The sequence below is a fragment of the Aptenodytes forsteri genome, unplaced genomic scaffold (genome assembly GCF_000699145.1).
Source record: "Aptenodytes forsteri isolate BGI_AS27 unplaced genomic scaffold, ASM69914v1 Scaffold212, whole genome shotgun sequence".
Classification (NCBI taxonomy): Eukaryota; Metazoa; Chordata; class Aves; order Sphenisciformes; family Spheniscidae; genus Aptenodytes; species Aptenodytes forsteri.
Genome location: NW_008795487.1, coordinates 1,512,984 through 1,528,200, shown reverse-complemented (window position 1 = coordinate 1,528,200; position 15,217 = coordinate 1,512,984). Strand labels below are relative to the sequence as shown.

Sequence of the window (15,217 nt, the reverse complement as noted above, 5' to 3'; positions counted from 1 at the left end):
TTCTATTTAACTGTGCATGGTTCGTTCTTGTATCCTGACACCAAAGCTGCTGGGAAATAAAGTGAATGTCAGGGCTTGTGAGCAGAGAATTACTCTGGAGGAGCTTGAGTGGAAAGAAGGGGCTGTAAATGGGGAAGGGAAGGATGTAAGGTCTGAGGTCAGAGTGATTAGAGAGCCCTAAGGATAGGCAACTGCAGGTCGTGTGCTCTCATTTCCTCCACGTGGTGTTACATCAGGTGCACTGGAAGACACAGCAGAGCTATAGGCAGGGTCGTTATAGAGGATTTACGCACCAAATCCTGAGGTACATCTGCCTGGTGCATCAGAGAGCTCCTTCTCCCAGGTGCACCTAAATGTCATGGGGCCTTTGTTTTTGCTCCCAAGTCTACGCAGCTGTGTCACCAAGGAGAGCTCAGTCTGTACTGAATAAATCTCTTTCTATGAAATTTTCCATTAAAATCTCTCACAGTGAACCTAAGGATATGCAAGGTCAGTTGCATCTACTATCTGTTGAAATAAACCACTGTTTTGTTTTATTATGTTTACTGAAAATGTGTGACAGGTTGCAGTGCATGGCTCTTCATAATCCAGATTTTACCACAGATGATGATTCATGGGACAACAGCTCTGCAGAATTTGAGCAAAGGTTTCAACTGGGAAGTGAAATGACAAGTTTGTCCAGATCTGCTTCTGCTGAGAAATATGAAATCTTGGACAACCTTCATGTCAAGTTCAATTTATCAAAGATGAGGTCTGAATTCAAACATTCATTTATTTCTTTTTCCTTTTTTTTTTTTTTTTTAAATTTCTGCAGGGATTAGTTTTTGAGTATCGATGTCTAGAAAATGATTTATTTTCTGCAAATGAATAAAATAACACTCCCTATTTAGGCTGTATCTTGCCATTGGTAGTTTATAAATAAACCCTGGTGAAATTGGTTACAACCTCTCCCTAATGATCAATAGCCCCCCACAAGCATCAGTCATAGCACCTATTCTAAATTTGTTAATAAATACCTTCTATATTGCTTTTAACATTTCTTTGAAACCATTTCTTAAAAGCCCCTTGGTTGATTCCACAGCTTTATTCTTCAGTGTTTTGTTGCTTTTATGAAATACTTCAATTAAAATATCTGTCTAACACAGTCTTTCTGTAGTGGTTATAGTAGCTTTTCACATATACACAATGCAAAATCTAACTCAGCATTTTTCTATCTTTAAGTATATTAATATATTTCACTCTTTACCTCAAAGTAGTCTTTTACCTCATTTAGCCATGGAGGAAATTGAATCTGTTAATATATTAAAAGATACCAATGTGATAAGAGCTTAAGTTCAAATTTTCTCAGGATATTTTTGCCTGGGATTTAACTAGCAAACCCTTTAATCTTGAATACTAATTCCCTCTGCCCTTTCCAGAATTTCAACACTTTTTACTAGTTTGGTTTGGCCTCTGCTCTGCAGATTTGCATGGAGCCCAGCACTGCGTGTCCGCATCTCCGTGTTGATCCGCAGAGCCTTTCCAATGAGACTTCCCAATCTGTACGTTGTCTTAGCTCATCACTTCACAATTGTTTTCCTCCTTTCATCGTGCATATGGTATTGTGTGGAGTGCCACTCTCCTGCACTGCTGCTGAACAAATGGAGCAGGAGAATTTCAATGGCTGCAATTAGTGCAATATGAGCAGATGTGAAAAAGTTTGGCAGGCGTCTTTCTTCACGCTCGCGGTAGCTTTCCCTGGTATTTGACGGAACAAAGACATCAAGCGGGAGTGTAGAATCCACGTTTCCAGTACAGTGTAGGTTTATAATCTGGGAAGCAGAGCAGTTCTCTGGCAGAACTTCCCGTGTAATATTTTCATTGCTATAGTGCGGGTTGTACATATGGGGCCAGCTCCTTGGCTGTCGTAAATCAGCGTAACTCCGCTGAGATAATGAATGGAGCTAAACTGCCCGACACCACATGCAGATCAGACTAAAAATCATTTGGTTTAGAACAGGGGGTGAAAGCCTTCCTAGATTTATACTTCATGCATTTCCAACTGAAGTCAAATAGGATTGTGCTGGAGGCATATATCAGCGCAGGATTTGGCACCGGGTTTGTACTTGCATCGCTGTGCTAGATTAACGCTGTAGGAAGAGACAGATTGCAAACCACGGGTGAGTCACTGGCTGGTCACTTCTCAACTGTAAGCTGTTAAAAGTGCTGCTTCCCTAATAAAAAATGCCATGAAAACAAACAGACAGGAGGAAAAGAACCTTCTAAATTCTACATTTTATAAAATAACCATTTCCAAAAGGTTTTTTATTGTAACTTGCCAGCTCCTTTAGATGAGTTTCTGTTATTTACAGACAAGTGGTTATGAATTTATAAAGGCTTAATTAATGCTTTTTGATTTCTCTTATGTCTTAAAATCAAGTTATTGCTGTTTCTTGTTTCAATAATAATTTGAATTATTATTAGAAATGATAATTTGGTAAGTGCAAACAGAAAATATCAAGTACCTTAAAACTAAACCAATCTAGACTGGGCTTTAATAATTCATAACATAACAGATTCTCAAAAATACTGAAATAGAACTGTAATGTAGAGATGGGGAGAATAGACAAGTAGGATAGAGGATACATGACTAAGCTGGCACTAGGTATTTTCCATAAATCACACAATACCAAAAGAAGTTATCAGTTGTGAGGTGCTGATAATGGCTTTTGTTGTCATTCCTCTCTTTTCAAGCCTTTATTATCCTCTTCCCCCTCTCTGCCACCTTGTTTATCGTTAGAGCAGGGCTACCTGGCGTTTCTGGAAGAAGCCACCAAGCTGGCTTCCCCTCTTCCTCTCCCTTCTCTAGATTTTTATACGGTGCAAAGTTTGCGTAAAATCGCTACCACTTGTAGTTCATAGGGTATTGTAGCCCCTTTGTACCAGTTTGTGGCAACATATTTTTATTAGCTGCTGGTTTGTTTTTTTTTTTCTGCCTGTTTGGAGAATTCTAAAGATGAAGGGATCTTTAGAAAACAATGTTTCTAAAAAATGGGTCTTCAGTCACTCATGCTGTTTTCAGTTGATGAACTTGATTTAGGGACTTATTTCCACTGTGATTAAAAATTATTTCTGACTCTTTTCAGACTACTCTGCTTTAATATTTTGTCCTATAGCACCTGTCAATGCAGCTATTTATTGCACTGTTCCCTTCTCAACTAATTATCCTAGTAACTTGAAATGTTTTCCTTCTTGCTTGTCATCAGGCTTAAATCAAACTTTACATTTGTTATTCTGTCAGAAAAGCAATGTTTGAATGTTTACTTTTGAAAAAATGGAATAAGAACATCAATGCCTTCAATTAATGAAAAGATGTAATAAGGGCAAATCACCAAAAAGAGTTCTGTAAATTAAGACAACTGTGTACCATACTGATGGGCAGCAAGAAAATAATGTTAAGCGTTGCCTTTTATGGTAAGATAAAAAACGGTAATTTAAAAGTGCTAAATCTTAAGATTTCTTACTCGACAGCATGCATTTTCAACATCCACATTTAATTTAGAGTTATTCTTGCTTAACCCACTCAGTAGTAAGCTCTGACACTTCAGAAAATTTGATGGCATCAAATCTCCAGAACTGGGCATTCCTTCAAAGGGTGCAGATGTGCTATGGAAAAAAAATCTAATTTTGCTACTTGGTTTATCTAGCGATGCTCATGAAGTATATTTGGTTTAAAGAGGCACTCTTAAAACCTGGAGATTCTTAAAGCTTGTTCTTGTCTTCAAACTGTCTTTTCCCAACACCTTTCAGGATGTGTATCAGAAGTCCAGTTTTGAGGAATTCATTCATGACACCACCCCTCTATGCAACAAGCTGTGCTTTCTGCTCGGCCATGCCACCTCCCTGCAGTGGCAATGCTCCTTTGCCTCCCTGGGAGAGACCAGGGCGAGCTGATGGGGCTCTGGGTCTGTCGGGGGCCGGCAGTAGCAGCAGAGAAGTGGCTTCAGGTCCCAGCACCAGCTCATGCTGCAGCCCGCGAGGTAAAACCTCCTTCCTGTGCAATGAGACCCGGCTGGCAGCAGACCTGGGGCAGGAGGCCCTTATAGTCACTGAGGCTTCCCAAGCCCCCGCTGACCCTGTGTAGTGGTGTCCATGCTCTGATGCGGTATATTATCACCCATAAGTGCTCACCATGATGCTTCTGAAATGTCAGAGCTATTAAGAGAACAGAAAAAAAATTGTTTTAAACTAGCCATATAGTAAATACATGTTTCTTACGTTTCAGATGCTGTCTAAAATTCCTGAAAGTTTCAGGCCTTTTTATCTTTGTAGTTGTCTGCTCTGTAAGTATTGAATTAGCAACCCTCCCTCCCCTCCCCGTCCCAATTCCTTAAATTAGTTCAAAATGGGGTGTGATATTTGGTCTTAGCTAATCAAAAAATGTCTTGAGGGTGGGGGCAAGATGGCAAAAAGTGAAAATACTGTGCAGGGCCTTATGCCTAATCAGACTACTGTTTGGTGTGCTAGCCGCCACCCTGGACAATGTGGTAGGGTAGGCAGCTGAATTTGAGGAGGCAGCTTAAACTCAAATTTGTATGTCCTTAATGGTTGCTTGTTGAATGTAGGATGAGTCTTTAGATACTGGATATCACCTGGGGAATGTTCACAGGAAAAACTGTGCCAGGGAGGATGCACCAGCAATCACAGCGCTCCGTGGTGTGAAAGGCAGAAGGCCACGAGGAGGTAGGCAGTGCCCTACTGGGGCTGCCAGAGTGCTGCCCTCTGCTACCAAAATCTTCAAAATCAGCAAAATCTTAGACTGCAAGACTTGAGAAACATTTAAAAAAGTTGGAGTTTATCCTTTTAGTTGCTGTGAGGAACCCTTTTTTGGCTAGTGGGGCTTCTGTATCAGAGACAAAATAGATGACACTCTGTATTTCCTCAGAGGTGGGTGTAGCTTTCCAGATAGATCCTATAGATCCTTAAGATTACAACTTTGTCCTAAGAGACACTTGGATAAAATACATTGAATATGTGACTTGGGCAGTAATTTTACAGAAGGAATATTAGTCACCCTTGTTAAGTATCCCAGGGCTGCTTTTCAGCTGTGTTAGAAACTTACTTGAAAATGCTGAAAGCAATCTTACAATTTAATGTACAGTTTGAAAGAGTCTTATTTAACTATTTGAGGTAGGCTTAGCAGGTATTTTTCAGTTTTTGTGTTATTAATGAAAGTTTGGGTTTTATCCTTGCCCTAGATTTTATTTGGCGTTTATCCAGATCAAGGTGTGTCCTGGCAGATGTTGGCTGTGTCACCTCTGGAAAGCTTCTGTATCCTTCTTTCACTGAAAAAAAAAAACCCCTCGGAACTGAAGTTTCATTGATAAACTGGTTGAATGGATGGGTGTTTTCTGTCTTATATCCTGAGAGGACTGGGTGTCCTCAGAGCCTGGGCTGCGTGTAGACATGTCCTTTGATGCAGGCCACAGTCGTGCTCCCTAGCCAAGTCATACTGAATGGCACCTGTCTGGGGCACCTTGTGGTGTCCATCCAGTCCTTGTGTCCAGTCTCTGCATGAAGCCAAAAGTGTGGAAGTGGGTTGCAGAGCCAGTGGGATCAAGGCCCAGCAAGTAGCTGGGACCATGGCTAGAACATGCACCTGGATGCAGCAACTGCACCCCAGGCCAGTTGTATGCTGTCATCTGTAACATATTTGTAGTGTATACTTGGACCATGATGCTACCCAGTGAACTCCATCAAAAGCAGGAAATGAGATGATTCACAGATATGTTTCCAGAACAGCTTAGCCCAGCTGTATGTATGGCTTTGTGCATCTGTAGATATTTTTCAGTGGAGGTGCAGATTCCTTTACAAATTTTCCATGCAAAATTGCTCAATAGTGAATTTAAGTCCACAGATTGCCAAGAAACTGTTCAAAAGAGCAGGCAATAAATAACCCGAAATAAAAATGGTTCGTCGCAGGTGAATGCAGACCTGAACGTGAAAAGTCTTTGAGGGATGAGCATTCAGTTAGTAAACAAACAAACACTTTTGTAAATAAATTACATCTCTTGTTCCCACTATATTTCTAGTTTAATCAGCCAGCTCCACAATCTGCTTGGCTCTTATTTCACTAGTGTTAGATTCACCTATAGATATATTTCACAAGCTCCTGGCAGGTGTCTTGTTTTGAAAAGGTGCAGCAGGATTTAATTTTTGAGATGCTGATTTTTTTTCTATTTAACTGGGCAGTTCCATAGCTTTGATCAGGGAGAGTCCATTTTAAATAGATTTGATTATTAGTATTCTTACTGTTGCCAATAATGACAAAATATACACACCAATTAGTAGGGTAAATGAGGAAGAAAAGGTTAGTGCTTGAGGACCATTTATAATTAAAAGTTGACATTCCTTTTTGGAGGAAAGCAAGTGAACATTTAGTAGGACCAGTGACAATTTCAACTGTAAACTCCCATCGGTATCCTGTTTACATCAATATTTTTGTCGTCCTTGAAACTGTTGTTGAAAGCTCCTATATACGTGTGGTCTCAAACAGCACCAGGCCAGTCATTACCCAGTCTGCCAAAGGAGGGTGTACTGGCAGCAAGTCTTTGAGTTCAAGTTTTAGTCAACTGTCATAGCATAACTTGAGGATTTGCTCTCTTTCCACAGATTTTGGGTTGGAACCATAGCTGCTGCCTTGTACACATTGGCTCTGCAACCAGTTAGTTCTTTCGCTTGTTTCAGGGAAATGCTGGTGGGACTGGGATTTGAGTACAAACAAGTGTTCTCATAGTTCACATTTTACCTATCACGTCAGGATGCTTTGAGCCAAATAGCTGTCAGACAGTCAGAATATAGCATTCCCCTTTCTTACTTGACAAACCTGGAGCTGAAGCTTCTTAGTTTGTGTCATGTCTGTTGAAAACTGGACGTTCTGTCCCTGTGTTCCTACCTGAGGTCACTGAGCTGGGGAAAAATATGTGAGAGGCAAGCAATCCAGTAAAGCCATGCTTTGCTTTCAAGGTGACATGGTAATTCAAGCAGAAGGGTCAAGGAGAAAGGTTGCATTTCTAAATGAATTTTGGAAAAGGCACAAGCAATTCTGAATGTCATCTCACCATTGCTGCCAGTCTTCATTTGCGCAGAAGTAAGCTCACATGGTTGTCCTCCACTTTGTTGCGTAGTGAAGAAAGTATTCACCTCTTTGGCTAGGCTTGGGTAACGTTAACCATTCACACAGCAGTGTTGGAGATGTGATTTATGCTGGCTGACAGACTGCGGTATTCCCAGTGGACATTAGGTGCTACTCTCTGAATATCTACAAGAATTTCATGGTAGGCTGGCAGGTGTGCTGCAGTAGTCCTTGTCACAAAACCCTTAGAGGTTATTATATGAGACTGCTTTGGGTGGAAAATAAGTCTCTCAGCTCATATGATGCCAAATTATGCAAATGAACGCTCCTAACCTCTTGCTTATGCCTCAAAAGCTGTTAAGAAGTGTTGAATGGGTACTAACCACTATATAACCTTTTTTTTTTTCCCCCCAAATTCTTTCCTCTCATTTCTGTTTCTTTCCAGAAATGCCCATGCACATTGATGTGTCTGTTATGGATGTGTGCTCATGCATACGATGTGTCTGCATACACTAGAAAAATCAAAACAAAGTTGAAATATTTTTAAAATCCAAATTGAGTGATCCCCTTTGGACTTCATATCCTTTGTCATCCTGGTGTCACTTAGATATTTGTGGTTTTTCTGTCATACCCATTAGGTCTCAGGCTTGCTCAGAGGCAGGACTTGCTGTCTCTGGTGCTGGGAGAGACCTGCATCAGCTGGCGTGGGGGTGACCTGCTTTTTCACATGACATCTCTTTAGCACTTTTCCACTTGCTCTAGTTGCCATTTGTTTATGTTTCCATACCATTATCTCTTGTTTGGATTTACTCTAGCTGTTTTTCTTCCCATTATCTTCTTTTTTATTAGCCCACTTGTATGTCCCTTTGCTTTGCCCATCCCCATGAAACCTGGCATGTAGCACTGAGGTGTGTTGGCTGCAGTTTCTGAAAACATCTTGCCTCCTGTGAATTAATAGAAGCTTTTTGCGTCTGTAAGGTTTATTTTTATTTTTTTTTAAATACTGATTTCCCTATTGGCACCAGATACAAATTCAGTGGATTTAGATAGTTTTTCAAAATAGTGATAATATTGTTCCTTTTTGACAACACTTGGGATTTATTGGCTTATAAGTTCTAGCAGTCAGCTCTCTAATACCAGAAAGAAGTAAGTTTATACTGAAGCCTGGCTAGAGGACCCTTTTCTGCAGGAAGCAAGATTCAATACCCCTATTGATGTAAGTGTGTGAAGCATTTTCAGATGTTTTGCTCAAAGGCTGTATGTTAAGTGGGGACCCTCAATAATTAATAAGATGATGTGCCTTTGGAATGCGGATTATAAAAATTGAAGAAGAGATATAGAGTCTGAATAAATTCCAGCATTTCTTAGTTTAGTTACATGTACCTATTTTAAAACATGAACATTTTTTTTTTCTGTAACTCTTTGGCCATTCAAACCTTCAGGTAACTTCTCTCCGTTAACTGGTTGACCAAAGAGTGAATGAGAAATATTCTTGTTCTTCTCCACAACTTATGTAAGTTTTCAGACTTGAAGAATCTTCTGAAATGCTAAATATACTCCATGTTCATTCCTTTGTTTCTAATAACTTCTGCCCTGATCTAAGCAAAATTTTAAATTTTTCTCCAGCAATGGGGATCAGACAGCTGGAGCAGAACTGTGCACTAACTTTTTGAACTGAACTAGGCTTTATGAAATTAAAAAGTAATGGGGATTCATGGATGCTATTTAAGGAATTATGCAATCAAACTGTACGCTACCTCACTGTCATTTAAAGAAGTGTCTGGCTCCCTGATACAGTGCCTTCTTTTCTTTCACTGTACCTGATACAATTGTTGCTATTTCTACACTTTTCAATAGTAGAAATATTTTCTTTTTAGAAGAAAAGATAAATCTTCCAGCACATTTCTGCGCAATGGGTCTCACACCTACCTCATTGAGCTGCGAATTTCCATCTTTACTCTGTCCCTGAGAAGTGTTTCAGTAATAAACTTGTTTGCTTCCCTCTCAACCTCTGTACTTGTGCCAGTTCCTGTTATAGGTAAGGGAAAGTTAGATCAGTCTAGGTGAAGCAATTTCATTTTCCTTTTTCAGACTGATTGTCAGAACTTCCTTCTTTTGGTCCTGAAACCTGATAATAACTGGGGAGTGGACTGTGAATTCTTTCTGAGTCTGGCCAAGGATCTTGCATTTTTATAAATACATTTCAAAGCCTTTCAGTCCTGATCTGATTGTTTGCTTTAAATCTTTGATATCTCCTCAATAAAATTTTTTGAGCAAGGGCTGACATTTTGCAAGGTATGTATTTGCAGAGCACCCAGTGTGAAGGGTTCCTTACTCACTTGCTCTTTACGTGCAAAACAGAACTTAATGAAAATACATCATCTCAAATCATGGCTGAATGGGTCTCCGGTCAGTCCAAATCAGACAAAACTAGAGATATCAAATTGACTAGTCAGTGGCCATTTTCACTGACTTACCTCCCTCCTCAGTAGCTCTGAGAGATTTCATCACATCCAGTCCAGGATTAAGATCTCAAATTCAGAAAGTAGAACATGTATCTCAATACCAATAATATGTTGAAATGTACCTCATAAGCTAGATTTCTCATTTCATTTAGATTCAGTGGAACTATTTAGAACAATTCCACATATTGAAGTTGATGCGGAGGCTCTAGACCGAGCAGACATAAGATGGGCAAATGTGCTGACCTTATCAAATTCCTTGCTAATGTTGCATGAGTTTGAATGATTGGTGCAACTTTGTTAATCACGGAGCAAGAAAAGGTCACTAGAAAAACTTGTAATCATGCCATGACCATCAGTGACACCGAAAATCACCTTTCCCACTCCCTGAACCAGACGTATATGTAGAAAGAAAGACTGTGAGGCAAAGAATATAGTCAGATTTTAGCAGATTTTTCAGCTTCTGTGGAGGTCCTAAAAATGGGTTCTTCTCCCAGGGAGCATAAATTAACTTAATGAATGAAACAGCCTGTCTAATCCCTTTAGTTCTTTTTCCCTGTTTGATCTTTTTTTTTTTTTTATTTTGTAACTCTAGTTCTCTACTGTCAGACACTCCTCCGTCATTTTTTCTTGCAGAACACATTTAAAAATCATTTATGTTTGTTGATGCTGTTGGAAATGTACTAAGCATTTTGGCCTGCAGGCAATGTTCAAGCTGTTAAGTAGATGGATGAAGACCAGGACCATGTGCAGAGGCAGGCAAAGAAGCAGAATCTCAAGGCATCATTGAGAAAATGCTGTAGAAAAGAGAGTTTACTAAGGACTCACAAAACTTCTAGAACTGATGGAGCACAGAGAGAAAGGATGGATCCAATGTAGACAAAAATGGAAACAGATTGCTGACACTCCAGAAAGGGGGAAAAAAAAAGTTATGGAGCATTCTTCAGATGGGGAAACCAATAAGTATAGAAAAGCATGTGGTTCAACTTGGTATATGTGGAGGGATGATGTAAAAACAACCTCAAAAGCTACAAACAGGGATAGGACATCAAAAGAGAAAACTACAAAGAGTGATGCAGAAATAACCCCAGTTAAGGACAACATGTAAAAATAGATGCTAAGACCCAGGCAAAATGCCTTGTTTAAAATGGTAATATCCTAGGAATCTAGCATGAGTGACCTGATCATAAATCAAGATCAATAGTACATAAGCATCTCAGAAACTTGGTGAAAAATAATCAATAGACATAATATTCTCAAGGTATGTTTTACAGTAGGCAGAGTAGGTGATACAAGTAGATGTTAAAGAAAGCATAAAGTCAGCCATCTGCATGCAAATGTAACAGAGAATCTCTGTCAATCGTGGCTTTTCAGCTGGCTGAAAATTCAGCGTACTGAATTAATGGCATGATGGAGGGTAGAGCAGGGACTCAGTATTTAGGGAGTGACTCATCTCAGCTACACCTGAGTTAGTCATCCTAGGCTCTCTTTATAGTTAATAGAGAGAACTGATGCTTCGCATGAGCAATTCCTCTCATCTTTGTGTGGTGGTCTAAAATGAAGCAGTGAGTTCCATCTTAAAAGCACCCTCTTTTCACCGATTTTAAGGGAGTAACCAACTCAGATGTAGACGTCCACAGTACCGAAGTATAAACTGTGGTGAACGAATACCAATTGAAACGTTTAGCCACTGCATCCCATTCCATCATGTTGTCTACACAAGCTACAAAAAAGTAAAGTGACATGAGGTGACTCTCGCACACCCTTCAATACCTTCTAGGAGCAGCTGGTCAGAAAACCGAGAGCAGAAAAAACAGCTCTTGGTTTAGCTCTGAGCAGTGGACCCAGTCTGGTGCCAGATGTAAGTACAGCCAGCCACTGTGTAATGGTGCACAAAGCATACACAAACCCAAATCCCTTGACAGGATAATTCACAGCAATAATATATTTTCAAGAATGGAACTACATAAAAATGAGGCAGCTTAGCTGAAGTGAAATAAAAAATAACAGCTCTGGCTGTAAACCTTGTCAGGGAGATTTTTTTTGCTTTAAAGGCACACACTGGAGGCCACATTACAAAAAAAGTTCAGAAAAGACAAAAAGTCCCAGCATGGTTAAGTTGCAGATAAAAGGGGATATTAGAAGTAAAAAGATAGTTTTCCCAAAAGTTAATCACATCTGAATGATTAAAATATAAAGGAAATCACATTCTGGCAATTTAAGGGAAATATAAAACCAAGATAAGGCAGAACAAAAATATTCTGAAGAGCAACTTGATAAAAAAAAAATCGCATTTTGATTCATATAAGCATGGCTGGAGTTTTCTCCTGGTTTATTTTGATTCCGCCTTTCATAAAGGCTGTGATCTGATGCAGTCTAACAATGGAATTATGACAGAGTCTCTAATTATTGTTTGGAGAAAGATAACTCTGATGGGATTTCAGATCCTCAATGCAGACTGGTGAATGATGTTCGGTAGTTCCACTTGCAATCAAAGGAGAATCTGTTTTGCTAGGGCTCTTTCTGATGGTTTTATAAATGCACAGAAAGGAATGGGAAAACTCCTTAAGTATCCTCACCTTTATAGGAAAAGAAGGAAGGAACCACTCTTGAAAATAAGATTTAATCTTTTCCCCCTTTAATTTTAAGCATCCTTTATAACAGCTTCCTGACTGTGTCATCTAGGTAATTACAGGATTTATTTTAAAAGTATTGCTTAAAAGGAAGCTGCCATAATTATATGCACCTGAAGCTTTTCAAGACATAAATTACTGGCTACACTCCTAATAAAAGGCAGACTGTCAAGAGGTGTCCCAAACCATTGGGTTAATGACTTCAGGTCAACAGGCCTCTTAGAAGGTATAATTAATGTCTCTAGTTAAAGGTATAGCTATAGTTCCAGTTGAGACTAATATTATGTATTAATTAGGACACAGAAAAACTGTGATGCCAAATCACACTTAAAACCTTCAGAACCAGAAGAGAACTGTTGTAATTTGTATTTACATTTGCTAAGGGCTGTGTGTGTAAATTCTCCTGACTGGAGTTGGTCCCCTGATTTGTTGCATCTGAGGTTATTTTTTTATCCTTTCCTGTGTGATTCCTTTAAGGAAATAGATGCCTGGGAGGTTCATTCTTAATGAACGGCATGTGAGTGACACTGGTGGTGACTGCTCTGCTTGCCGTGCTAAGCAGGGTGACATTTATATTACTTTGCAACGCTTTGGCTGCTCACCTGCTACTACATCTGCTAGGGTCTTTTTTGGGTTAGTGTGAGAGACATCTCTTTTCTACATCCAGTTCTCCTGCTAGGAATGTGGGCAGATGCAACAACTCTTCTGAAGATGAAGGACCCCTGCATAACGTCACAAAGCTTTCCCCATTAGAGACTGGTCTACCACGGATGGCCTTACTGGGGCTCACTGGGAAGAAGGGCACAGCGCTGCCCTGAGCCCCCTCTAACTATACATGTTTTTTCTTCTCCTGTTAAAATCTCTGAGTTCTGTGGGCAACAAAATGTCTTTCTGAGAAAACTCTTCTGGTAGGTATATGATCTTGTACATTTTTTTGCAACAGATTCACTCTTTGTAGTATGCTCAATTAAATGTCAGATGCTAAAACCATTAAGATACTCAAGCATGTGATTAAGTCGCATGATTTCAACAGAACATATATGTGTAAAATCAAGTCTCTTCTTTTCCCTTCTTAGGATTTTTTTTTTTTTTTTTTGTTGGTGATGCCTTAGCTTTCTATCTGGTCACAGGTAGGAGCAAAACAATGACAATATCACTCTATTATATTAACAAACGGACTGTGAAATGTTTAAAAGCTCAGGCTTTCCCTCTTCCTCAAACCCACAGGGATGCTTCTTTCTCAGCCATGCCAGAAGTGGACTATCACAATACTAAGTTTAAATAGTCCTAGATGTATTTGGACTAATAGAGCCAGACTTCCAATGGATTTGTGGGTCATGGTTGGCTGATTTCTCAATTATAATAGACTAGGAATGTAGTTTGACAGCATCTCGTGCTAGATATCCAAGAGAGAAAGAAAGAAAAAGTAGACAAGGGAGCTGGAGGAGAAAGAGTCTGTGAGTACTCCAACTGAAAGGAGCTTGAAAATATGTCTTTCAGAATTTTGAAAAATTGTGAGTAAAATTTTGACCAAAAAGCAAATCCTCTGGCATGACTAGGATGTTGATTCTGGTTTAGTTTTCCTCATGGTTGGAGCTTCCACGGTGTATTCCCCAGTACAAATTCTGTGATGTTTAAATTGCTGAGCTAATGATGCAGTCTTTCATCTAGTACAAGCATTTAAAGAGCCTTACTTCTCTGTCTCTCTGTGTATTTCCATATGCTATTTTGGAGCTTTGGTACATCTACAGTGTCAGCTGGAAGCACTGGTGATCTCAAAAGTCACTAGGAAAGGACAGATGTATTTGTTCTGAACCCATAACTCCTGTATCCTTAGGAAACCTGGCCAAAACAGCGCCACTTGGTGAGGAAGTAGACATCTATTTTGTTCTTTTCATAGATTCTTAAGCATTTTAGCTGAAGAATGTGTTTTTCAATATAAGTTGACTAATCTATATTTTTTTTTTTCTGGGATTTGAATGAGCCTTTACTCATTTTTACTGGACATTTACACCTTAACAACTTTATTAACAGCTATGAATCTGACTGATTTTCATGATTCTGCTCTGTTGAAGTTAGACATAGGAGGCCCATTTGTAGCAGATGTAGCTGATCAGCAAACAGAGGAATACATTGTAGTACAAATCAGCCAGACTGAAGACACTGGATCAAGGAGGAGACGCCAGCAACAGGTGATGGTCTTTAAATTTTCTTTCACTTTCTCTGAGATGTGTTTTATCACTTATATTTCCATCACCATTGTGTGGATTAAGTGGTCGTGCTTTTCCCTGCTGTGAAGTGTGTCAACATCAGCATTAGAAAACTTACTCTAATAAGAGTAAAGTTACATTTTCTTTTGTCTTTGTAAGACTTCCTTTAGCTTCCTATATTAAAATTTTGTAAAACTTACGCCCCTTGACTGACACTTAGCATGGAAATTCTTGTGTTTAAAATTGGCAACATTTCAAAAGTTGTCTTAGAAGGAAGAAACAAGTGCAAAGTGCCTTTTTGCGCTCACTGAAATACATTTTCATATTTTGCTGCAAATTATTTTCTCAAACATATATCACATTTATTGGCTTTATTTCTCTTAAGGCTTTCTCATTGTTGATGTTGTTTGTAACAAGTTCCTGCTGCTCTCTCCCAGAGAACTCAGGGAAGGAGGATCTTTTACAGCCTGTCATTGTATATCACTGAAAAATAAAAATAAGCTTTATCATTTAATAAATAGCATTGACATACAAACAACTGCCTCTCATTCCATATACGTGACAGGATGGCCTGCCTCCACCAGTGACAGCACAGCTGAACAATGCCATCAGTATTCCTGCTTTTTGCTAGAAGATCAGTAAACAAGAATTTTGTTTACTGAAATTCTACCATGTTGTCCTGGTTTCGGTAGGGATAGAGTTAATTTTCTTCCTAGTAGCTGGTACAGTGCTGTGTTTTGGATTTAGGAGGAGAACAAAGTTGATAACACACCGATGTTTTAGTTGTTGCGAGTTAAT

General features: G+C 39.3%; 1 protein-coding gene across 1 annotated transcript in view; it reads left to right on the top strand.

The window, feature by feature from the left end:
* Positions 1-15,217, top strand: part of OCA2 (OCA2 melanosomal transmembrane protein) — a 184,428-nt gene that overhangs the window by 21,300 nt on the left and 147,911 nt on the right. Inside the window, exons 3-6 of the mRNA XM_009281338.2 lie at positions 563-751; positions 4,265-4,322; positions 5,238-5,310; positions 14,244-14,401. Of these exons, the coding sequence (XP_009279613.1) occupies positions 563-751; positions 4,265-4,322; positions 5,238-5,310; positions 14,244-14,401 (478 nt within the window). The remainder of the gene's footprint in view (positions 1-562; positions 752-4,264; positions 4,323-5,237; positions 5,311-14,243; positions 14,402-15,217) is intronic.